General features: G+C 39.3%; 1 protein-coding gene across 6 annotated transcripts in view; it reads left to right on the forward strand.

Moving 5' to 3' along the window:
- Positions 1 to 25,487, forward strand: part of LOC149189541 (transcription initiation factor IIF subunit beta-like) — a 77,104-nt gene that overhangs the window by 20,515 nt on the left and 31,102 nt on the right. For all 6 annotated transcript variants that reach the window (XM_089411838.1, XM_089411835.1, XM_089411833.1 and 3 more), the window contains exons 3-4: positions 15,539 to 15,577; positions 15,765 to 15,830. In XM_089411838.1, the coding sequence (XP_089267964.1) occupies positions 15,539 to 15,577; positions 15,765 to 15,830 (105 nt within the window). The remainder of the gene's footprint in view (positions 1 to 15,538; positions 15,578 to 15,764; positions 15,831 to 25,487) is intronic.

The raw sequence follows: 25,487 nt of genomic DNA on the forward strand, positions 1-25,487 counted from the left end.
ACCACGCTTCCGCTGCTTCACGTCAGGGCACAGAGTATGTCAGCCAATGGTGTGAGCCTCACGGTATGCAAGCTCAAAGAATTGAGGGCCTGCGAGCCTTGGAAAACTGTGGATCTTATCATAAAGAAATGCAGTCCCTTACTTGGAGAAACGCAAACCATACCATAGCAGAGTGCGGGTTATACTTGTCACTCAGTTATATGCCTATTCTCTAGTCACAAGGATACGAGTTACAGAGATGCCGTACGATCTTCCATATATCAGGTTCACCACGGCCTCAAAATTTATTCAACCGACATAAATCTATTCAAATCCATGCATCAATTTAAACGCAACTGGTCACGACCCCCTTTTTTTTCATAGCTTCTATTTGCATTGACAGAATTCAACATTCACCAATCTGTTCAACGCACCACTCAGTGTGGAACGCAGAGAACTTAGAACGCATAGATAATTCAACACTCTATCCGAACACACAAAGGGATAGTTCAAAAAAATTGTAACGCACTCAGGGTAGATAGAGGATGTAGCGCAAAAATTTGGGACATAGGGACAATATTACAAAGATTTTACAGTGTACAAAAATGTAGATCAGAGGCAGGAAGGAGTTACATGACAGAAGAAAACTAAAAATAGGGTTGGCTCTGATACCATGTCAGGCCAGGAGGTAACTCCTCAAAACAAATCATGATATTCATTCAAGTTGGTCATTGTTGTTGACACCTAATCCGAAACGGATGAGGTGAAGTCGGACAGTCATCTAGAAGATGAACTGATCCGTTTTGCATTTGTATAAATAATAATAGTTGAATGAATAATACTCATCCAGTTGTTTCTTGCGCTCATTAATTTCTGAGCTAACCTGGCCTGGCCTGACATGGTATCAGAGCACAGGTCCCAGAAATAGCTCCTGCCTCTGCCAGGTTTCTACAGCCTCATGAAACCTACCTCTGTCCTGAGACTGAGTGCTACTGGCGGTGATCTGAGCGCCTCTGGCTCTGACATGGAATGCGTGGAATGCGCTGCTGAATACTGCGTTTGAAAACTGAGGTATCATTTTTGTGTGGCATAGACTGCGTTTTTTATCATTTTTTGTGGAAACGCTGCATATAGATTTTGGTATCGGTGGTTATGGTATAGACTGCGTTTTTATCATTTTTGTGGATTGAAGAAACGCTGCAAATAGATTTTGGTTATCGGTCTCTGTCTATATAACCCTGCAAACGCTGCAAACAGATTTTGGATTGAAGAAACGCTGCAAATAGATTTTGGTTATCGGTCTCTGTCTATATAACCCTGCAAACGCTGCAAATAGATTTTTGGATTGAAGAAACACTGCAAATAGATTGTGGTTATCGGTCTCTGTCTATTATAGAGTGCGTTGTATTAATGTATGGAAGACTGCGTTAATACATTTCCTTTTGAAATATGACTAAAGCCTGAAGCGGATTAGTACATGAAGATTGCGTTGATGCATTTCTTTTAATGCATTTCTTTTTGAAGCCTGAAGCTTGCTGCCTGACAGAAACGTTGAAGCGTGAAGCATGAAGATTGCGTTAAAGACTGCGTTGATGTATTTCTTTTAATGCATTTCTTTTGAAACCTGAAGCTTGCTGCCTGACAGAAACGTTGAAGCCTGAAGCCGATTAAACACTGCCTATAGCATCAAAGCTGGCTCACGACCCGGAATGTTGTGATCTGAGAATGAATTTCCAAGCCGACTGAGTTTTTTGTGACTGTGTTTTTTTGAAGACAAACATCTCATGACATCTCATGGTATATACATTTTAATGCTATGTACTGCGTTTTAATGCTATGGACTGCGTTTTAATGCTATTGAAGCTGTGGTGAAAGCTGTTAAAGTCTGCACTATATTGAAGAATGGATGCAAACCTACGGATATATATTGAGTTTAATGCGGATATATATTGAGTTTAACACTGATATATATATTGAGAATATTGAGTTTAATGATAGACATATATATTTTCATATGAGCGCATTTTATTAAAGCAGTGATATAAACCACAGTGATGAGCGCCCTTTTTACAGTGATTTTCATATGAGTGTCTAAGCAGTGACATATATATATGCGCCCTCTTGTGTTCAGCAGTGATATATGTAAGCAGTCATATATATGAGCGCTATTTTTTTTTCTCAGATATTGATATATGGAAAAGCAGTGAGGGCCCTTATTTTTTTTTTTTAAACAGTAATACAGTCATATATGTGAGCAGTCTTTGAGCAGTGAACACTGTATTGAGCACCCTTGTTATATATATACTGTTGCATAAGGCAATCATATAAGGATTTTTTTTTCTCTCAAACAGAAGTGTTTTTTGGCAGAGATTTTTTTTCTTCTTCACAGAATGCATTCAATCATTTCTATGGTCGGAATAGTTCTCACTGGCAAGGAAAACTATTCTGAATGGTCCCGGATGGTAAAACACACCCTTATCTACAATGAGCTGTGGAAAGGTGTGTGTGTCGGAGAAGAAGACAGAGACCCTGTGCAGCGCACATCAGACAAAGAACTCGCCATTTGGGAAAACAAGAACAGCAAAGCCTTTGCATTGATCGCAGCATCTGTCAATGAGGAAGTAAGTCGTCATATTTCCTGCTATTCCACTGCCTTTGAAGCTATACAAAAGCTGAAAGAACTCTATGATACACATTCTGCACTTGAAGTTGTTCAGCTCATGATTAAACTCTTCACTCTTGAACTGAAAAATAATGATCCTCTTGCTCTTGCATCTGAAATAAAGTCTATAATGCATGATATAAAATCCACTAAGGTTGAGCTGGATATCTCTCTTATTGCCTTTCTCAAAGCACTCTATCCTACCTACTCCAATTATCTTGAGTCTTTACAAGCAAATGGAAACCTTAAAGATATAACCTTTGACTCTCTTGTGAAAAAGTTTGCTGAAAGAGAGAAAGCCTTTGGAAAGAAAACAGTCCCTGAATCTTCTGAAGACACTGTTTGCCTTGCTCACAAAGAAAAGCATCCTGCTCAAGATTCTGCAAGAGGAAGAGGTGGACGAAGAGGAAGAGGAAGATACTTCAGAGGCAGGGGGGGCAGACATTCTCAAGCAGAAAAGGCAGATCTGCATTGCATTCGCTGCAAACGAAATGGATCACATGATGCTTCTACATGCAAGCTACCATGGGACAAAGTTGAGCAGAGAAGAAATCAGCAGAAAGGTAAAACTGATGACTCAGACAAAGGTAAAGCACCCGAATCTGCACACTATATTGAGGCACAATGTAATATTGGAGTAAATGAAGATTTGTTTAATGCTTCACTTGCTTCTTCGAAAAATGACTGGTTGCTTGATTCAGGAGCAACCTGTCATATGACTCATAGGAGAGATTTCTTTGAAGATTTCACTAACAATGTTGATGGAGCAGTATACTTTGCAGATCAGTCAAAAATCAAGCCATCAGGGCTTGGCACAATCAGGCTTAAACTGCCTGGTCTTCCAGACTTTCTTCTGGATCATGTTCTATATCTCCCACAGCTGAAGAGAAACTTGCTGTCCCTGGTCCACATCCGCCAGCAAGGTCACTCCATTCACATGTTTGATGGCAAGCTTGAGGTAAGAAAGGCATCTGACCACTCACTTGTCATGAGTGGTATAGAAGAAGAAAGACTCCTTAAACTGCAAGGAACCTCTGCTCATGCACAACATTTCTCATATATTTCTCATCATGAAGAATGTACACTTCCATCAAGTTTATTATGGCATGCTAGATTTGGGCATTTAAACTATGATAGTCTCCGCTTGTTGAAGAAAAATGGTGTTGCTGGTTTGCCAACAATTCCTAGAAAACATAAACAATGTGATGCTTGCATTCTAGGAAAGCATAGCAAACAGTCTTTTCATGATTCACATTCAAGAGCACATAGGAAGCTTGAACTTATTCATTCAGATTTATGTGGTCCAATGCCTGTTCCTTCTGCAAATGGAAATAAATATATCATGACATTTATTGATGATTACACCAGAATGTGTTGGGTTTACTTATTGAAGAACAAATCTGATGCTTTTCAAACATTTAAGAATTTTCATAAGTGGATTGAAAATAATGCACAATCTCATATTGGGTCTATTCGCACTGATAATGGAAAAGAATATACATCAAATGAATTTGAACACTATCTTCGCCAACATGGGATTAAACATCAAACAACTGTGCCTTATAATCCTCAACAGAATGGTGTAGCTGAAAGAATGAACAGAACAATTTTGAATATGGTACGATCTATGCTTTTCTTCAAGAATGTAAAGACAATGTTTTGGGCTGATGCTGTTCTATGTGCTGCATATATAAAGAATAGATGTCCATCTAGTGCTATAAGAAACAAGACTCCTTATGAATTGTGGTATGGACATGTTCCTTCGGTAAAACATCTCAGGATATTTGGTTCCACCTGTTATGCTTTAATACCAAAGGTACATAGAAACAAACTTGGTGCAAGAAGTCGTAAGTGTATCTTCCTGGGGTATTCAAACACATCTAAAGCATACCGCCTTTATGATGAAGTAAATAAAAAGTTTGTTTTATCTAGAGATGTCATTTTTCTTGAATCATCCAAATCTGACAGTGTTGTTGAGCGGCAACTTGATCGCTTGGATAGATTCAAAAAACCAAAATCATTCCAAGAGTTTGATAATCAGATTCCACATCTTGAAGGGGGGATTCCTATACTAGATCAACATGTGGAATCTTCTTCTGAAGAACAATCTCCCCTGCATGACACTCCAACAACGAATGATGCTTTAAGTGATGTAATTGATAGAATTGGGAGACTCAATCTTGATTCAGACCCAACTCAATCAACAGAACAGCCTGGACCATCTCAGAAAGGTCCCCCAAAGTGGCTGACAAAGACACTTGAAAGTGTTCATCCTGATGAAATTGGAAAAACAGGAACCCGAAATTCAAATCGACAAGATGGAGGTGATGTAGATAACTCTAATTCACCTGTTGATATGGATGTTACTTATGATTGTGAATTGAACTTGTCTACAGATTTTGAACCAACTTCCTTCAAAGAAGCTGCTTCTTATGATGAATGGAAAGAAGCGATGCAGAAGGAGTATGATGCCCTCATAAAGAATGGCACTTGGAAGCTGGTTGATCCTCCATTTGGAACCAAACCAATTGGCTGCAAGTGGGTTTACAAGAACAAGTACAAAGCTGATGGCTCACTTGACAAGCACAAAGCTAGGCTTGTGGCAAAAGGTTTTGCACAGAAAGAAGGGGTCGATTACGAGGAAACTTTTGCTCCCACAGCAAAATGGGCCACCATCCGGACACTCTTTGCACTAGCTGCTCAGAACGGTTGGAAAGTCCATCAAATGGATGTAAAAACTGCATTCTTGAATGGAGATCTAAAAGAGAATGTTTTTATGTCCCAGCCTGAAGGATTTGCTGTGAAAGGACATGAACACAAAGTATGCAAACTTGTGAAGTCCTTGTATGGCCTCAAACAAGCACCACGAGCCTGGTATGAAAAACTAACTGAGCATCTTCTGAAACTCAACTTCAAACATTTTGATCTTGATGATGCAACTTTATTTGTCAAGAAAGTTGGCAAAACAGTTGTATATCTTGTGGTATATGTAGATGATCTTTTAATGACAGGGAACAATGAAAGCTATATTGCATCCATAAAGAAAGAATTAGGAAAAATTTTTGAAATGACTGATTTGGGTTATGTTCATTACTATCTTGGCATTGAAGTAACCCAACATCCAAAGTCCATATTTCTTTCTCAAAAGAAATACATTGGAGATTTGTTATACAGATTTGGCATGACAGAGTGCAATCCCCTTTCTACTCCAATGGAACAAAACTTGAAGCTCACATCTACTGAAGGAAAGGAATTTGAGGATGCAACAAGGTATAGACAGCTTGTAGGAAGTCTCATCTACCTCACTACTACCAGACCAGACATTTCATTTGCTGTTGGAATCCTCTCCAGGTTTATGCAAAAGCCTTGTGAGGGACATTGGTCTGCTGCAAAAAGAGTTCTAAGGTACTTGAAGGGAACTCAAGACCTTGGAATCAAGTATACACAGGTGGACGACTTCAACTTGATTGGATACTCTGATTCAGACTTCGATGGAGACAAAGAAACTGGGGTATCTACTTCAGGATATGCTATGAGTCTTGGATCAGGAGCTGTCTCCTGGAGATCACGCAAACAATCAGTACCAGCAGATTCCACAACAGAAGCAGAATACGTGGCAGCAGCTGAAGCAACGAAAGAAATTGTGTGGCTCAGGAAAATTCTTGAAGATTTGCAAGTAAAACAAATACAATCTACTCCACTCATGATTGATAACACATCTGCAATAAAGTTGGCCAAGAATCCAAAATTCCATGATCGTACTAAGCACATCAATACTAAATATCATCTGATCCGACATCATGTTGAGGCCAAAACAATCCATCTCCATCATTGTTCCACAAACGAGCAAATTGCAGACATCTTCACCAAAGCGCTTGGAAGAGAAAAGCTTGAAAGATTCAGAACGATGCTTGGACTCACCAACATCCCTTCAGATTAAGGGGGGGAATGTTGACACCTAATCCGAAACGGATGAGGTGAAGTCGGACAGTCATCTAGAAGATGAACTGATCCGTTTTGCATTTGTATAAATAATAATAGTTGAATGAATAATACTCATCCAGTTGTTTCTTGCGCTCATTAATTTCTGAGCTAACCTGGCCTGGCCTGACAATTGTTATATACATGAGGGAGAGACTGTTCATTTTATCTCCTGGTGACTCTTCATCTTTTCTATTATTTATTTACATTAATTACAGTTGTTCACCCAATCCCTATGATTAGGTGTCAACAATCCGAGTGTATCAATCCTAGTACACTCTTGGCCCTGTTTTTACTTCTAGGAAATGCTGCTTTGACATACTTTCCTAGAGCACATCCTCTGCATACATCATCTCGTTCTGTACTAAGATCCGAAACTCCTGTTACAGTGCTCTTGAGAATTCTCAGAGCCCCATCGTGCAAATGTCCCATTCTTCTGTGCCATAGTTCATTCAAATCCTTGCCTCCATGACTGCCTATTAGTGCCATTGGTGATTCTAGTTGTAGTCTCTACAACCTGTTATTTTTGACCCCAATCTGCATTTTCTTTTTCCAACTCGGGTGTTTGACGTATACTTTCTCCTTGATGAAGAAATTGTCATAGCCTTTGCCTTGAAGTTGTGACACAAAAAGTAAGTTCATCCCCTATCCTGGTACATGCAACACATTGGTACCACGGAACCGCTCTCCCGTTTCTATTTGAAAAACTATGGTACCCCTCCCTACTGGAGTACATTTTGCCTTGTTCCCCATGGTGATTTGAAAGTTCATCTTCTCCTCTCAATAATCTGAGAAACATTCCCAGATTCTTGTCATATGCCAAGAGGCCCCACTGTCTATATACCATACTTCTGATGATGCAGAGCTAGTCACACAAATCACTTCTTCTTCCAACCTGGAAGTCAACATAGAGAAATCGAAATCACTTTCTCTTGTGCAATTTTCTAAAAATCTGTGCGAGTCTCCTGACATAGATGCCTCTGCATCATCGTCTAGACCCATAATTGATTTTCCCTTCCTGTCTCTGATTACTTGCTCTGATACCATGTGAAAATTCTATCACTGCAACAACTGGTTTATTTTACTTACTTATTTCCCAATAAGTTATTTATGAAAATCTTTAGTAAACATTAAAATAAATTTTGCTGTAGATATCACATCATAATACAAAAACACACACATGCACAAGAATTATCACATTGACACAAATATTTTGCATAATCAGTCCCTGGAAAAACCCATTGTGGGAAAACCGGTGCAGCAAGGGAAGATTTTATTATTTAGCAATTCTTCAGTATAACCGGGTAGCAAACTGTCTTACCCAACAAAGAGAAAATTCTTCAACACTTATCTCAGTCTTAGTGTGAGCTTGGCTGACCTCTATGTAGCTCCTAGACCCTCTGCGGCAGCCCTTGCCTCTTTGCGTTACCCACGCAAGCCCTCTAGTGACTGCACAGTCTGCTGCCTCTACGTCTCCCTGAAAGGCTTTGCGTCTGCCTCTCCAACCTCTGCACTGTTCCCCTGGTGCTATTCCCAATTCTCTGTTCTGTACTTGTTGCCTCCTGCTGCTCTCTAGACCACTAGTTCAAATTTCTCAGCTAATCCCGCTCCAGAAATCAAACTGATTGGTCTCCCTCAGTGTGTTCTCCAACTGACCCTCAAGCCTCTTATATTTTTCTTGTTGGTCTTTCAACGACCGAGACTGAATCTCTAATCAACGATTAAGATTAGATTTGGCTTGATCCATGACTTTTGGAACCTTCTAACCCAGTTTTATATTAATACCCATTAATATTTTATTTTTCCTAAGTTTAGACTTAGGAACTCCATTAAAAATATTAATTATTTTAATCTCCTAAACTGATTAGAATCTGCCTAAACCAGTTTTGGGTCTTGGAGATCTCATGTGCTTTAGCTTCTCTACCATTTTTCAAGGCTAGAGCACATTCGATGCTACCCCAAATCAATAAGAAAGACCCTAATGGAGGGTGAAGATGGCAAAGAAGGTGAGTTCGATGAACAAGCATAGTTTTATGTCAATGGTGAAAAGCTTGGGTATTTTGCCAACTTTTGCTCTCATCCAGCTAGTGAGTCAACGGTCAGATAAAAGGTAGGTGACTTGATTTGTACTTCATCGATCTTGTTAGATAGAGTTCACTTCCAATTGCTGATTGAAGATCATATTTTGGAGTGGGTTGCAAACATCTTGCTTGTCCAAAGTTTTGTTTGTGTTTTAGGACAACCAATTTTATGGAATATGATCACTATGATAATGGTCATAATTAAGACTTGGGCATTTAATATAGGCTTTAATTAGAGACCTTATAATAAAGTGATGCAGTTGTTAATTAAATATTGCAGTCATTAAAAGATTTGGTTTTCATGAGTTAGATAACTTCTCCTCTCTCTCCTACTAGGTAATGAGACATTGCATCACTAAATAATGAATCAATCTATTCTCGCTCTTATTCCATATGCATGCTTGTCTACGTTTGTGTGTGTGTGAAAGAATGATGCAAGTGGCTAAATTGATGACACACAGAAATTGCTCAAGGTCTTTTATTTTGTAGGTCAAGCACCCATTGATTGCTTCTAGGGTTTGTCCTAGGTCAAGAAGTCAAAAGAGTCATTGTCATAAGTTGAAGACCAATTGGGCACATTGTAACTTGTAAAGAAAATTATTTTTGTCCTTAAAAGTGTCAAAATACCCTTCAAGACCAAGTTTACCTAATTTGAGGAGCAATGTCCACCTTGAGAAGCCTATATAAAGAAGGAAACTCGACATCCTTGGACTTCATTTCGTCACTCCACTTATTCAAGCGAAGGAGAAAGAAGAAGGTAGCGAAGAAGGAAGAGGACGAAGGAGACTTGTCTTTGTGCGAAGGGAGGCTAAGGTTTTTGCAGTTGATCTAGGGTTTTCTTTTGCAGGTTCGATTTTGAAGATGGAAGGGAAAGAAGGTCAACGAAGGTCACAATAAGCCATCCTCAACCTCGAGATGGAAGAGAAAGCCAAGAGATGGTCTGAGGAAGCCTTGGGACGTGTGGCAACAACAACTACAGGAGGGATGAAAATTTCAGATCTGCAGTAGAGGCTGAAATTCTGCAGCTGGGGGTCGAAGTTGTGCTACTGGAAGAGATTTGATCGGGTTTGATTTGGACAAAGGAAGCACATTATGCAGAAGGGCTGGACTTGGTCTTGGAGGGTATTGGTCTTGGTCTAGAGGTCATGGAATTCGACAATTGAAGAATCTATAAGAAGAGAAGAGATTTGCGGGTTTTCCTCTCAAGTGGAGAGGTTTTGGCCTTGGCTTGCAATCTATATTCTGTGTTGTTGTTGTTCTTGTTTTGGTAGCTATTTGCTAATATACAAACATAATAATAAGTAAAGAAGCTAATAAGTAAGAAAAAGTAAAAAGACATTACCAACAATTATCAAGAAAAGAGAAATCACTCTAATCATTGCCCTATAGATTTCTCAACATGGTATCAGAGCTAAGGTTGGTTGAGGGCATTATGAAGATCTCTACCACACTGAAGAAGTTTCTAAAGAAGCGTTCAAAGGTATCAAGTCATCTCAAGAAGTGTATCAAAGAAGTATGGAATCTCCTATCTACTCCAAAGAAGGAAGTGACCAAGACAAAGGATGAAGGACTCTTCTTAACACTCACTGGCACATTTCAAGATGAGAGCATTTGGGTGAGCGATAGTGGAGCATCAAGACACATGACCAGTCATCTCAAACAACTAAAAACATTGTCAAAAGGAAAGTCTTCTTACTTTGTAGAGCTTGCTGATAATAAGAGCTATCTTGTGAGAGGAATTGGATCAACCTCGATCGAGCTGGAGAATGGAGGCAATGTTCATCTCAACAACATCCTATTTATTCTAGGTTTGCATAAGAACTTACTTTCCATTTCAAGTCTAGAAGATAAAGGTGATAGAGTGGCTTTCAACAATGGAAAATTTGTAGTGTGGGGTAAAAACTCAAGCATAGAAAATGCTAAAGTAATTGGGGTTTGTGAAGGAAGACTTTATAGGTTGCTATCTCCCCTTGCTCAAGCTTTAGTTCACATTGAAATCAGCCCATGTGAACTTTGGCATAGAAGATTTGGTCATCTCCATTTCAAAATCCTTCCAACCCTAAATTCAATAGTAGATGGAATCCCCGAATTGAAAGAAGATCACGAAGGAGTATGCAAGGGATGTGCATTGGGTAAGAACACCAAGAGACCATTTGGAAGCAGTGCTTCAAGGTCAAAAGAAATCTTGGATCTTATTCATTCCGATGTCTGTGGTCCTATGACTCCTAAATCACTTGGAGGTCATCTATATTATGTCACATTTATAGATGACCATTCAAGGAAAACTTGGGTTTACTTAATGAAATCCAAGGATGAAGTATTTACCAAATTTCAAGAATTCAAAGCTGAAGTAGAGAACCTTATAGAAAGAAGAATCAAGATATTAAGATCTGATAATGGAGGAGAATACACATCCAAGGAAATCATAGCCTTCTGTAAGGAGTCTGGGATTAAGAGGGCGCTGATAGTCCCATATAAATGGAGTTGCAGAACGAAAGAATTGATCCATTGAAGAAAGTGTAAAAGCTATGCTACATGATCAAGATTTACTGAAATTTCTATGGGGTGAAGCTACAAAGACAACTGTATACATACAAAATCGAAGTCCCCACAGGTCACTAGATAACAAGACTCTCGAAGAAGTGTTCACTGGGAAGAAACCAACCATAGATCATCTCTGAATTTTTGGTTGTCTTGTCTATATTCATATACCTAAGGACAAGAGAAAGAAGTTGGATCCATTAGGCATGAAGGGAACATTTGTGGGCTATAGTAACTCTTCTAAGGCCTATAGGATCTACATAAAGGAAGGACACCGAATGGAAGTCAGTAGAGATGTTATATTTGACGAAAGTATTGCATTCAAGAAATCAAAGGGATCTCCCTATGGACTCTGATGATGAAGCACTTCCAGTATTCGAAGAAGTTACTAAGGAAGAGGAAGAATCAAACCATGAAGATGAAGGTTCTTGTGAACCAATACAACCTGTGGTAATCCTCGAAACTAGAAAAAGACCTAACTGGTTGAAGTCTACACTACTAGATGCAGAAGGTCATGGAGCAACTCAAGGTACATTCAGGGAAAGCAAGAAGCCCAAACGATATTCTGGGTATGCAACCTACATGACAAAACTAATAGAAGCAGAGCCATCCACTTTTGAAGAAGCTGTCAATCACCAAGAATGGAAGGATGCCATGAATGAAGAATATCAATCTATAATGAAGAATGGAGTTTGGGAGATCGTACCTAGGCCTGAAGACAAATCTGTGGTAACTTCCAAGTGGATCTACAAGATCAAACATGCAATAGATGGAAGTATTGATAAATATAAGGCAAGATTTGTGGCTAGGGGCTTCTCTCAACAAGAAGGCATCGACTATGAAGAGACATTTGCTCTAATAGCAAGGTATACAACTATTCGTTCGCTGGGCTCTTTGGCAACATTGATAGGATGGAACATCCACCAAATGGATGTCAAGATTGCATTCCTGAATGGCACAATTGATGAGGAAGTCTATATAGAGCAACCCTTGGGATTTGATGTTAAATATAGAAAGACATACGTTTGCAGATTGAAGAAGGCATTATATGGCCTCAAGCAAGCACCAAGGGCATGGTATGCTAGGATGGATGCATACCTACAAAGGTTAGGCTTCATAAAGAGTTATGCTTATCCAAACCTTTATATTAAGGTTGTGAAGGGAGAGTTGGTAATCATTCTTTTGTATGTGGATGATCTTCTCTTGACAGGTGTGGAAGGTCGAATTGAAGAATGTAAGAAGCAACTAGCAGCAGAATTTGCAATGAAGGATCTAGGGTTGATGCACTACTATTGGAACTGGAAGTCTGGCAAAGACTCGATGACATCTATCCAGGTCAAGGAAAGTATGTGATCAAGATGTTGAAGAGGTTTGACATGATGGATTGCAAACCAATGATAACCCCAATAATCACAAACTTGAAAAGACTAAGGAGTTCTGAATCGAGCCATGTGGATCTTTCCAGGTATAGACAATTGATTGGCTCACTATTGTACTTGGTGAATACTCAACCAGATATATGTTTTGCAGTAAATGTTCTCAGTCAATTCCAAGTGGAGTCGAAGCATGTTCATTAGATAGCAACAAAACACATATTGAGATATCTGCAAGGAACACTCCACTTCTGCCTAAAATATGATAGGAGGAATGATGTCCACTTGATTGGATATATAGATTCCGACTGGGGAGGCAGTGAGCAGGATGGAAAGAGCACTACAGGAGGATGTTTTAGTTTGGGATCCTACATGATCTCATGGATGAGCAGAAAGTAAGATACAGTTCTTTGAGTAGTGTTGAGGCTAAATACATTGCAGCCTGTGAAGTAAGCAGAGAAGCTGTCTGGTTAAGGTAGCTGCTATCTGACCTATTTGAAGGACCAATGGACCCTACAGTGATACATTGTGATAACACCCGTTGTATACAATTATCTGAAGGCCTAGTGTTTCACGGAAAGACAAAGCATGTCAACAACAAGTATCACTACATTCAGAATCTAATATAAGATGGTGTGTTGCAACTACAATATATCTCCACCGATGAGCAGGTCGCTGACATATTGACAAAATCTCTTCCTGATAAGAAGCTTGTGTATCTGAGGGACAAGCTTGGTTTGGTTGATATATCCTCCCTAGTTGAGAGGGAGAGATAGGCACATCATTCTTGTCCTCACTTGGGAAGACAAAATGGAGGATTGGGTAAGCATCTGACATCTGATACTCTTTGAGGATGAGGTAGGGCATCCACGATAAGAGTAGTCGAGGACCGATATTCTTTGAGGACTAGCTATCCAAGATAAGAATAGTCTTGGAAGGACATACTTTGTGAACACTTGGGTGGGGTATGTACCTTGAGAGACAATGATGATGGTGTCTATAATTCATTGGTTTTACCAACATTGTGCTCTGATCTTGTGGACAGATAGAGCTGTTAGTCAAGGCCTTGCTATATGACAATGTTGGTTGATATGATGCTAAACAGATGGGTTACGAATCTGACTCTTATGAGATCTCTTCATATTGAGAATGTCCATGTACCATTTATGAATAGTAATACCTCCCTAGTTAAGTGGAAGTGTTGAAAAATGTGTAACTAGGTTCAGTCTTCATAAATATGAAATGGACTTTTGATTCTTGTAAATTGTAAAATGAAAGGAAATTATTATTATTATTTTGGAGCGTGGGTTTCATGCTCAATGTCTTTTATTTTATAGGTCAAGCACCCATTGAGTGCTTTTAGGGTTTTTCATAGGTCAAGAAGTCAAAAGAGTCATTGTCATAAGTTAAAGACCCCATCGTGCACATTGTAACTTGTAAAGAAAATTATTTTTGTTCTTAAAAGTGTTAAAATACCCTTCAAGACCAAGTCGGCCTGGTAGTTGGCAAGTCAGCCTAATTTGAGGAGAAACGTCTACCTTGAGAAGCCTATATAAAGAAGGAAACTCAACCTCCTTGGACCTCATTTCATCTCTCACTCATTCAAGCGAAAGAGGAAGAAGAAGAAGAGAAGGAAGAGGATGAAGGAGACTTGTCTTTGTGTGAAAGAAGGCTAGGGTTTTTGTAGCTGATCTAGGGTTTTCTTCTGTAGGTTTGATCTTGAAGATAGAAGGGAAAGAAGGTCACAATAAACCATCCTCAAGCTCCAGAAGGAAGAGAAAGCCAAGAGAAGGTTAGGAAACTTTGGGAGGCCTGAAGAAGCTCACACGTGTGGCAACAACAATTGTAGGAGGGCTGAGAATTTCAGATCTGCAGTAGAGGCTGAAATTCTGTCGCTGGGGGTCGAAGTTGTGCTACTGGAAGAGATTTCACTGGGTTTGACTTGGACAAAGGAAGCACATCATCCGCAAGGGTTGGACTTGGTCTTGGTCTAGAGGTCTTGGAATTCGTCAATTGAAGAATCTATAAGAAAAGGAGATTTGCGGGTTTTCCTCTCAAGTGGAGAGGTTTTGGCTCTGGCTTGCAGCCTATATTTTGTGTTCTTTTTCTTCTTGTTTTGGTAGCTGTTTGATGATATGCAAACATAATAATAAGTAAAGAAGCTAATAAGTAAGAAAAAGTAAAAAGATATCACAATCAGTTATCAAGAAAAGAGAAATGACTCTAACCGTTGCCCTATAGATTTCACAACAACCTGAGACTTGCGCCTGGCCATAGTTGCATGTCTTGGCATGCATTCACAAGCACAAGCACAAGCACTAGCATTTCACGTGGTAGGAGTCAAGCTTTGGTGGGGCCTATATTAGCTACCTGCTTTCACCAAACCAATGAGCCACTGTGACAAATATAACAACTATAAAGTGGGAGGTGAAGAAATGTTCCTCTTGCAATCATTTCTCCCGTCACTGCTTGACCTTTTCCAATATAGTACAATTGTCAAGACTCAATCCCACTAACAAAACCACTGTCAGTGTCAATTCTTACAATTATTGAGTTGATAGTGACCACTGTGTTTGATGTGCCTATCTCTATTACTGTGGATGTTCTGACTTCTATTCCCTCTTCATGAATTGCTGATTTTCCCTTGCCATTGTAACAGAGTGGGATGCTTAGTCTTTAAGAAGGGAGGGTTAGATGTCTTTTATTCAGATGTTGTATCTCACGGAGACATAGAATTGATAATTTAGAGCTAAACCACTTTAGAAATGGGCCATAACAGACTCTAGGTCTGCTACAAACAGGTACTAGGTCTGCTACAGTGTCCTCGTGGAAATTCTTTAAATTTTAAATGATTTATTAAGTTTTTTTCTATGCTATGATGGAGTTGCTCATCACATGTGGTGTTTTCTCTTTTTCTGCAGGTTGAAGATCCAACAGCACCATCTGCAGTGAGGAGAAAGGTAATAATTTTTAACATGACCCATATCAAATCAACACCCATGGTCCATCTGAAGAAGGATAACGCTATTTGGAATTGAGGATATTTTTTTTAGCATTGACTCTCAGTAACAGATATTGCCCTTAGCAGAGTATTTTTATTTTTTCACATTATATGTACACTTATCTCATTTTATGTTGTGTTTGAAGGTGGAAAGGCATCAGATATCTTCTGCCAGGAGCCAAAATCAATCAAATCACAGAATTAAATCAGAGGTAATTATCTTATTGGAGAGATGGATGATTTCTTCTGGTAAAAATGATTTTTAAGTGGCTGTAAAAGACCCCTTTAATTTCTTTTGAATAGATGAATTGGCAGTTTGGCATCCAGTAAGTCCAACATATGCAAAAACCCTAACAGAATCATTAGATTACAAGACCTAGCATATTATCAAATTCTTTCATGCTACTGTCCTTTTCATGACCATCATCATAACCTTGACATATACCATGAAATGTACGTAAAGATTATACATACCTCTGCCACTATACCTCTTCTTCAAGTCCAATCATCTTTGCTGTTCCCATAGCACTGTTCAATGTCATGTCAAGGTTTGTCATTTTTGTTGTAATTTGGGTCAATGTTATACCCGGGACAGACTTTTGTCACTTGCATTTCTTCAAGAGATTTGGTTTGTAGATGGGTTCTCAAATTTGCAAGGCAGAGAGAATAATACGATCTTGGTCTAGTAGCTCAAAAACGAACTTGTATTGTCTGTAGCAACTTGTTGCAATTTGCACCATAACAATCAATATTGTGTGCCATTATATCACTGTTGTGACTTGTTTGACATACTGTACTCGCATCATATGTATACACTGTAGCAGCTCAGATATCGTATTGCTGTCAGTTCTTAGAAGAGGTGCAATCCATCACTTTCTGTCAACGTAACATATTAAGAGTCATCACAGTATTACAGATCTCAGATAGGTGCCTCAGAATTTTGGATGAGGATCCTTTAAACTCGCTTTACAGTGCCTTGCACTAAAATTCGCATATGTGTCAATTGGCTTGGATTAGTTATACCACTGTTACTTTTATTAATCTTCATAATCTTGGATCACATGCTTGGATCTCGGGTCTTCAAGAAAAAAGTATTTTGTATCCATTATCATACCTTTTCTGGAACTCATGTTACAGTGGCATCAATTTATCAAAAGAGAATTCATATAGCAATTATCCAAAGCAACTCGTCCATCAGACTTGGATTCTCAGATCTTTGTCATGCTCAGAACTTAAGAACAGATACTTTTATATGATTTCAAAGGAAACTTATAGTCAGATTTATATCACTTTGGATCCTTCTTGTAGTAGATTTTCTTTCCCTTTCATAATGCCAACAACCTGTGATCATCAGGCCTCCTTCTACCAACCTTTGCTCTGATACCATGTTGAAAAATCAGTGCTTTTGTAAATTAGAGTTGACTTTCCTTGATAATTACTTGTGATATTAGTTGACATTTTATTTATTTTATTATTTATTCTTTATCATGCAATTATCAAACATGAAGATCACAAGAACACAAAGAACACAATATATAGGCTCCAAGCTTGGGCAAAACCCCTCCAAGGTGAATCTGTGCTGTCGCTGACTCGCTGTTGATTTGGGGTAGCATCATATGTGCTCTAGCCACGAAAATTCGTGTAGAGGCTAAAGCACATGAGATCTCCAAGACCCAAAAATAGTTTGGGCAGATTCTAACCGGTTTGGGAGATATTAAAATAATTAATATTTTTAATAGAGTTCCTAAGTCTAAACTTAGGAAAAATAAAATATTAATGGGTTAGAAGGGTCCAAAAGTCATGGATCAAGACAAATCTAATCTTAGTCGTTGATTAGAGATTTAATCTCGGTCGTTGATGGACCAACGAGAAAAGTATAAGAGGAGGCTTGAGGGTCAGTGGGAGAATACACCAAGAGAGATCAAGAACTTGGTTTTCTGGGGCAGGGTTTGCTGAGGAAATTGAGTGAGTGATCTGAGTTGCAGCTGAGGGGCAATGAATACATAGCAGAGAGGCAGAGTTAGTACCAGGAGGATCAGCGCAAAGCCAGAAGAGGGACGCAGAGCCAGATAGAGGCCACGCAGAGACAACTAGGAGTTGCGCACAGCTAGAGAGGGCCAGCGTGTGAGACGAAGAGGGTCCAGGGGCTGACGTAGAGGCTCCAGAAGTTGACGCAGAGCCTAGAGAGGCTAACGTTGGGCTAGAGAGGCTGATGCAGGGCCTAGAGGCAACACTGGGAGCATTTCGTGGGACAAGCTGAGAGCTGGAGAGCTGGATAGGGTGATGTAGTCCCTATCAGAGTGACGCAGAACAACAGAAGCTGCATTGTTGCTTTGGGATTGTTCATTTGGTGTTTTAGCTGGAATATCTGTCTCCGACCGAGAGGTATTATTGCTGAGGGCATTCTCTGTTGGGTGAGCCATTTCTGGCACCCAGGTTGTATTCTAAAACTGCATAATAATAAAACCCTTTGAATAGCTGCACTGGTTTTCCCGCATTGGGTTTTTCCGGGGACATTAGTCCAAAAACATCAGTGTCACTTGTGTGATTGTTTACTTTCAGTTGATGATCTGTATGTGTTGATACTGTACTTGTATTTATTTTCAGTATTTACATGGTAAATAACTTGTTAAGTAATTGAACAAGTGGGAAGAAATAAATTAGATAGTACAGGAAGAATTTCTAACGGGTTAAACTTTGAAATTCTGACATCTACTACTGAGCCCCCTGCTCTACTGTCAACACTGCTCTGCGCTCCTCAACAACTGACTACAACTAGTGTGCAACTATCACTCGGGAATTTGACTGCATCACTGACACTGATTTATTTTGCTACTGAATAGTGTGGGCCCCTATAGCAAGGTAATGATTCTCGAGGAAGACAGCTCAGTGGACGCTGCACATCCTCTGAAACTCTGGCACTATAACTCCATATCACCCCACCTCACTCTTGGAGGTATAGTTGCAAACATAGCAAAGTTTTCCTCCAACGTGGAAGAAAACTTGTTTGTCTTTGTGGATGCTACTACTTGGTCTTGCTTCAGAGGATTGTCCTCCTTCCTGAGAGGACACTGAGCACTGTAGTGGCGAAACTTGCCACACCTGAAGCATTGACCTTAGATAGGTCCTTTTTCTTCTTCTTCTCCTTCTGTCCTTGACTAGGACCCTTTGCTGCAAGGGCCACATTCTCCTCTTTCGTTGATGGAGCTCTTAACTAGAGCTCGCCTCATCTCCTGCTGCTGCAGGTCTAACCACATCCTGTCCCACCCTGGTAATGTGTCTCGTCCCAAGATACTTTGGACAAAGACTTGCCATTCCTCTGAGACACTATTTAGGGCCAAACACACAAGCTCTGTAGGTTGAGGCGCCTCCCCAACGACTGCAAGCTGATCCTAGATTTTCAGAATTCTTGCAGGAACATCTTCTGCTACTCAGAAGGATTTTGATATCCCTGAGCGGGAGCATCCCACATCTGCTTGGCATTGTTCTTACTAGATATATGCGAGACTATATGGTTCAAACTTCTCCAGGATCATCCGCTTTGCCTTTGCCATCTCTTTCTTGTACTCTCAGAGTTGATTTGCATCTATTGGTATTGCCACAACGTTCTCTACATATGTCTTCAAGCCAAATTCATCTAGTAGGAAGGACATCAGGGCTTTTCTAGATGACATAGTTGGAGGATCTCTGTAACCTATCTTGATCTCTAAGCCCAACTGTGACCATCTATGAATCTGGAGCGAAAATCTCCCTCTTCCCCTTGCTCGGCTGTTGAATCTGCTATTCGCACTTCCTTCTGTAGTGAGAAAATTTGCGTGCAGCTACTATCGATTGCAACTGGAAAATTGGATTTCTAAGCTAGAACTTTGAGAGAAATTTCCTTATGTGTGTGCACCTTCTCTTCCACTCGACGCTGATTTTAGTGTTACAAACTACTGCAAAACCCTTCTGCGCCCAAACAACGAATCTTCTCAGTGAGCTATTGATGCTCCCTCTGCCTGCTGGAATCACTGAATCTAGCAAGTCTATTTTTTTTTCCAATCTGCATTGAAAAGTCGATCTGCCCAGCAATTCGCATTCCCTGACATGGCACTATTAGAAAATCAGAAAGGCATAAAGATTTTTTTATACAGATAATTACTTGTGATTCTTTTATCTTTTAGTTCATCAAGCAATTACCAAAACAATCGCACAAGGACAACAAATGTAGGCAGAAAACCAGGGAAAAACCCCTATCTAAGGGAAAACCGAATTAACAATTCTTCCTTCAATAGGTTCTCGAGATAATCCAAGACTCTTGACCTTGACAAAGACTTCCTCCACACCAAGTCAACCCTCAATCCTTCTTGCAGATGATAACCCTTCAAAAGCAACTTCGACCTAGCAGCAGCAACTTGTAGCAGCATCTTTGAACCAGTGGCAGCAATAACAACAAAAACTTTGACTAGACAAAGAAAACTTCGATCTCTCTTGATACTCCTTAGAAGTGTGAGAGAGATGGCCCAAAATTTCGATCTTCGTGTCTTCTATCTTCCTCCAAAAACTCGCACTCTTTTCCAGCCTCCTTCCTACTCTTTTCCAACTCCGCATTTCCAAGTTTCTAGCTTCAGGATATCAAACTATGTGAGAGAGAATGAATTTCTCCAAATGAATTCGAATTGCCTTTGTATATATAGCTTTCCAGTGAGGTCGAATTTCCCTTCTTGAGGCCAACTTGGTGTGGAGGAGACTAAATTCATTTTTGACTCAAAAATAATTCTTTCTACCTGATTCGAAAGCCCAAGAAGGGTCCCTTTTAATGGACAATGACTCTAATGACTCAGAATAAATCCTAGAAGTCCTCAATGGGGACATTGACCTAAAACAAGATGGCCTAAGCATGAAACCCATGCTCCAATAAGTCATAATAATAACAACAAAAATATTTTTCTTCATTCTTTTGATAAGTACATTTCATTGTGACTCAAATACATTGATGAAGATCGAACCTACTTACGTATTTCAACACACCCTCTTAACTAGGGATGTATTCATAAGTACAAGTACAACATAGATCTTAGAACACATGAACCATGAAGAATTTAGGTGCCGCAATGCCGTGGACTAGATTCCTGACCACAACAATCTATCCAAGCCCCTCCAATAGTTTAGGCACCATAATGCCATGGACTAGATTCTTGATCAGGGCAATCTATGCCATGGACTAAGATGGACTAAAGCTTTCAGCTTCTCTAGGTACTATCAGGCTTACTTGCTAACCATCAAAACAGGGATCTAGGTGCATATTTGAGGTCAGAGCTCCATGACCAACGCCAACCTCCCTACTTCAAGAACTAGACATCAACACAAAGTGTCGGCCAAATGTCCTCCTAGGCAATGTGTTTCACACACAAAGCCTCAACTCTCTCGATTATTCCAATCAGTATCAAATCCTCCCCGATCAAACAGATCGATAAAAAATCTCTCTTGTGTAACCTGCATGCTATCAAACCTCAGAGAGATTTACTTGTACAAAACACAACCTCAATCAGTAACAATCTTTCATAAGTAAACACAAACTTCCGGGGTCTTTCGGACAACTGATGTTGCTTCTTAGTTTATCATAGTAGGACTTCCAAATGAATCTTGACAAAAGATTCCTTAATCATACATCTTCCAATCCTACTTCACATGCGACAACATATTCTTCATAGATTCAGCTTTTCTTATTTCAACAACCCCTCAAAATACATTCTCCAATTTTCAAGGTGTTCAATATGACTATTATATGCCCTCCCTCTCAACTTAGGGGGATTCCTTTCATCCAAGCTCCCTCCTAACTTAGGGATATTTCTTTCATCCAAGCTCCCTCTTAACTTAGAAGATTTCTTTCATTCAAGCTCCCTTTTAACTTAGGGAGCTCCACTTCTTTTCTACGACATTGGATAATCTTTTATGACTTCCATCCTTCTTATTAAAGTTATCATGACCATTATAACTTTCTTCATCATGCTTACAATATCAAATTTACTTTACGAGCATCTTCACCATCTTGAAGATTATGTACCTGCACAACTTAGATAGCAAGTACAACCAAATCTATAGAAGCATGAAGTTAACCATATATAATCGAAGCATTCAACTTTAGACATCAAATACCCAAACTTCAACTTCTTGCTAGGGTTTTTGTCATAAACCCTAGACTATATCAAGACTTTGAGCATTTCATAACATCCTTCATTACATCTAGGGTTTCAATGTTTCTTCCAGAGGTCTGACATACCATACTACAACATATTGCAAACCCTAGAAGCAATTCAAACAAATATAGATCTATAATGTATCGAACAACTATATAATTCATATGTTAGACTTACTACTAGGATTTAGTGCGAAACCCTAATTTCATACATGAGCTTTTAATAATCAAAACCAATCACAACTCAATTCAAAGTAACAACATGGCTAGCTTCAACTAGGGTTTCTTGTAAACCCTAGATTTTACTAATTCTCAACACCCACAATGCAATTTTAGATTTTACCAACTTTTCAGAAGTCCCAGATTATCACATTGTCATCATATCAGAGATTTTAGCTTCTACTATGGTTTAGTTACAAAACCTTGGAATTCACAAATACTATCATCTTAGAGAATCAAACTTTGACTAGGGCTTGGTTTCAAACCCTAGGACTCATGACCATCAACAATCAGGTCAACACATATATCTAGGACTTCATCATCATGCACAAGCATATCATAACATGTGACAATCAAACCCAAAGACACAAATATCAATAAAAGTTAGACCTAACAAACTTGATCAGACTAGGGTTTGATCGTACAAACACACATATGCCAAGGATTTCATTTCTAGGGTTTCAATACAAAGACATAACAAACCCTAAATTACCAATACTTCAGAGGTTCGAGGTTACATACATTACCATTCAACCCTAACAAGTTAGGGTTTCCATACCCATACGAAAACCCCAAACATGACATCATTAAAGCATCAAACATTTTATTTTGACTTCAACAATAACCCAAATTCCCGTGGCCTGGGACCTTTAAAAATTAATTTTTTTAAGATCTACGAATTTTGCTTTTGGAGAAAATAAATTTACTTAGGATATAAAATTAATTAAATTTCTGGCTTAGGGTTTTCAATTTAATTTGGCCAGAAATTTAATTAATTGACTTATGAGAGGATTAATTATTTTTCCTTATGAGAGGATTAATTATTTTTCCAACCCTCTAATACTTAGCCATGGTGTCTAATTATGAGGGACCATGCACTAAATATTTTTTACATCAAGATTTTACATTTTAATACATGAAGGGGGAAAACCCGTTCGTTATAGACCCTCAAAAAATACCCATTTCTGTGACACAAAATATAATCCAGTAGACCAAGTGACTTGTAATAAAATAATCTAGCCAATTAGCTAGGATTATTCCCAAATCACTTTTACATAGACTCGATCTAAAACACTAGGACTCGCCTAAGATCTTAGCGACAAAATCCACTCTAGCTTTGGGGTAAGAGTGGAGGGAAAAACTCTGCCGATCATTTGTGTCTAGAGACAGATGAATTAGTGAGACAAAAAACCTCCTAGAATGGAGATCGTCACCAAACCATAGGTTTACCTAGGTTGTTACATACAAACACGGTCATACTGAGATTATTTACATTTTACATATGTAGAATGGGTCGACATATTCATAAAACTGTCGGTTGATGATGAATTCTAAATGGAACGGATACTCGAATATGATGGATCCCTTTTGCCAAAAATGGGGTGTATTACTATGGGGTCGTTTACACAGAGTGGTCAACAGGACCCACCACCACTGTCACCTTAGCAGTTTGTTGTTTTGTGGGTAGATGTTATCCCTACAAGGGAGGCCTCCCTGGCAAGACTTAGAGGTTAGATGACTAAAGGGATCTTAGTCAAATGGCTCTCTAAGGAGCTTGTAAATTTTACACCCCAGAATAGTCTTCAATAAAGTATGGCTTTGGGTGAAATGAAGTGGTTAGGTCAAAAGACCGATGGCTCAAGGAAGGCTTTGGAGATGCTCAAACCAACTCCCTAACACATGCCACTTTGAGTTTGATGATTTTCAAAAGAATATGAAGTGATGAAGAATAGAGGACTAATGCCTTGGCTCATTACTGGATTTCCAAGCGTATAGAGTCAAATAAGGAGTGGGTCAATAGCTAAAGACCTTGGATGGCATGGGAAGGAGAGAGGAATAACCTCTCAATCCAACCCTAGCGAATTTTTAAATTAGGAGACCTAAGGTCAAGGAATGCAATATAGATTCCTTGATGGATACTTGGTGACAAATTTGCTTATGAAGAAAATAGAGTTCATAAGAGATGTTCCAATTTTTAATATGACACTTGACAAACTCAAGATCAACCACTGTAGCAAAAATGGAAGATAATACTCACAATAAAATACCACTATTCATCCAAGCATCACTTCGTCAATCCAAAGAAAGTTCCACCATTCAAAACATATCCACCCAAGAAAATTTGCCTCACTTGAACTATCCAAAACCAAACTTTACAAGGAAAATTGCAGAAATTTCAGATTACTATGGGATTTATCCCCCGAAACTCCATGAAAAAATGAGAAGCAACACCACTCTATTTATAGAGGAGGTGCCAAACTTCCCTCATAATAAAATAATAATTTCCTAAGCAAGAATCCCCTAAATTAGCCTAAGGAGGGGCCAAAAGCCCTCTCTACACATAAATTAATCTAAAATAATACGAATTGGAGCTTCTAAAGCCACATGTACAAAATCTAGGGCTCAAGCCCCCAAAAGATGACCCTTTCCTAGAGTGAAGGGCAAGTAAAGGGTGTTGGTGCAACGTCTAGCCTCCAAAGGCCCTTCAATCACGTTCCTTCAAGGAGTCTTTAGTTTTTCCGCCTATCAGCCCCTAAGCATCCCTAAATATGGGTACATATGCCCCAAAGTTGCCTCCAATGATTCTCCAAGGGGCAAAGGCTTCTCAATTTAACCCTATGAAGCCCCAAAATGGTGGGTACTCCATGAAAATCACGTAATGGTCCTCTAGAAGCGTCCTCCAAAGTGGTTGCAAGGACTACATGTAAAATTAAACCAACGTTCCAAATCGGCATAAGTTGGCCCTCCATTTTATTCAGATCTTTCTTTGTGCGGAGATTACCCTTACGCATACACTGACTCTAGGTCATCAAATATACATATGTTTTAAAGTCATCATAAGTCGGCTGTAGGCCAAACCTAGGCTGTAGGTCAAACCTAGGCTGTAGGTCGGCGCTAACACTCATCACACACACACACACACACACACACACACACACACATGATGACGCACTCACACAATTTCATTATCTGAGCTTTGAAATTGGACCCTGAGGCAAATTGCACGCAGATATTACAGATTTGAGGTATTTTGCCACCCTATCTGCCATAATGAACCACTGTGCTTCAGTCTAGGCCCCCAACTCTGCACTTGGGGAAAGCTTGTAGTGCATTCTTGACATGGGGAATTACGACCTGGTACCACGTACCCTCCTGAAACAGTGCACCTACACCATACTATGCAGAACTACGCTTTTACAGGATTTGATCATGGTTGGATTTGCTGGCATTCTTGAAGTGCTTTTTGGCAACCATGGCACCCACAATTATCAACCCTTTTCACCTTTGTCCTATAATTTCTTGAAGAAATTTGTGTTCTAGAGAATACCTTCAGGTAGCAACCATAGAGAAGCTTTAACTATGGGTATATTTGTGTCCTTGTCAGTTGAAACTGCCTCATAGAACCTCACCAAAGTTTTCGTCAATAACCAACTACATTACCACCTAACACTAAAGTTCTAGGTCCCTACCT

Source organism: Pinus tabuliformis, chromosome 3_1, assembly GCF_031772625.1.
Source record: "Pinus tabuliformis cultivar Carrire ecotype Pingquan chromosome 3_1, CPIR1, whole genome shotgun sequence".
NCBI lineage: Eukaryota > Viridiplantae > Streptophyta > Pinopsida > Pinales > Pinaceae > Pinus > Pinus tabuliformis.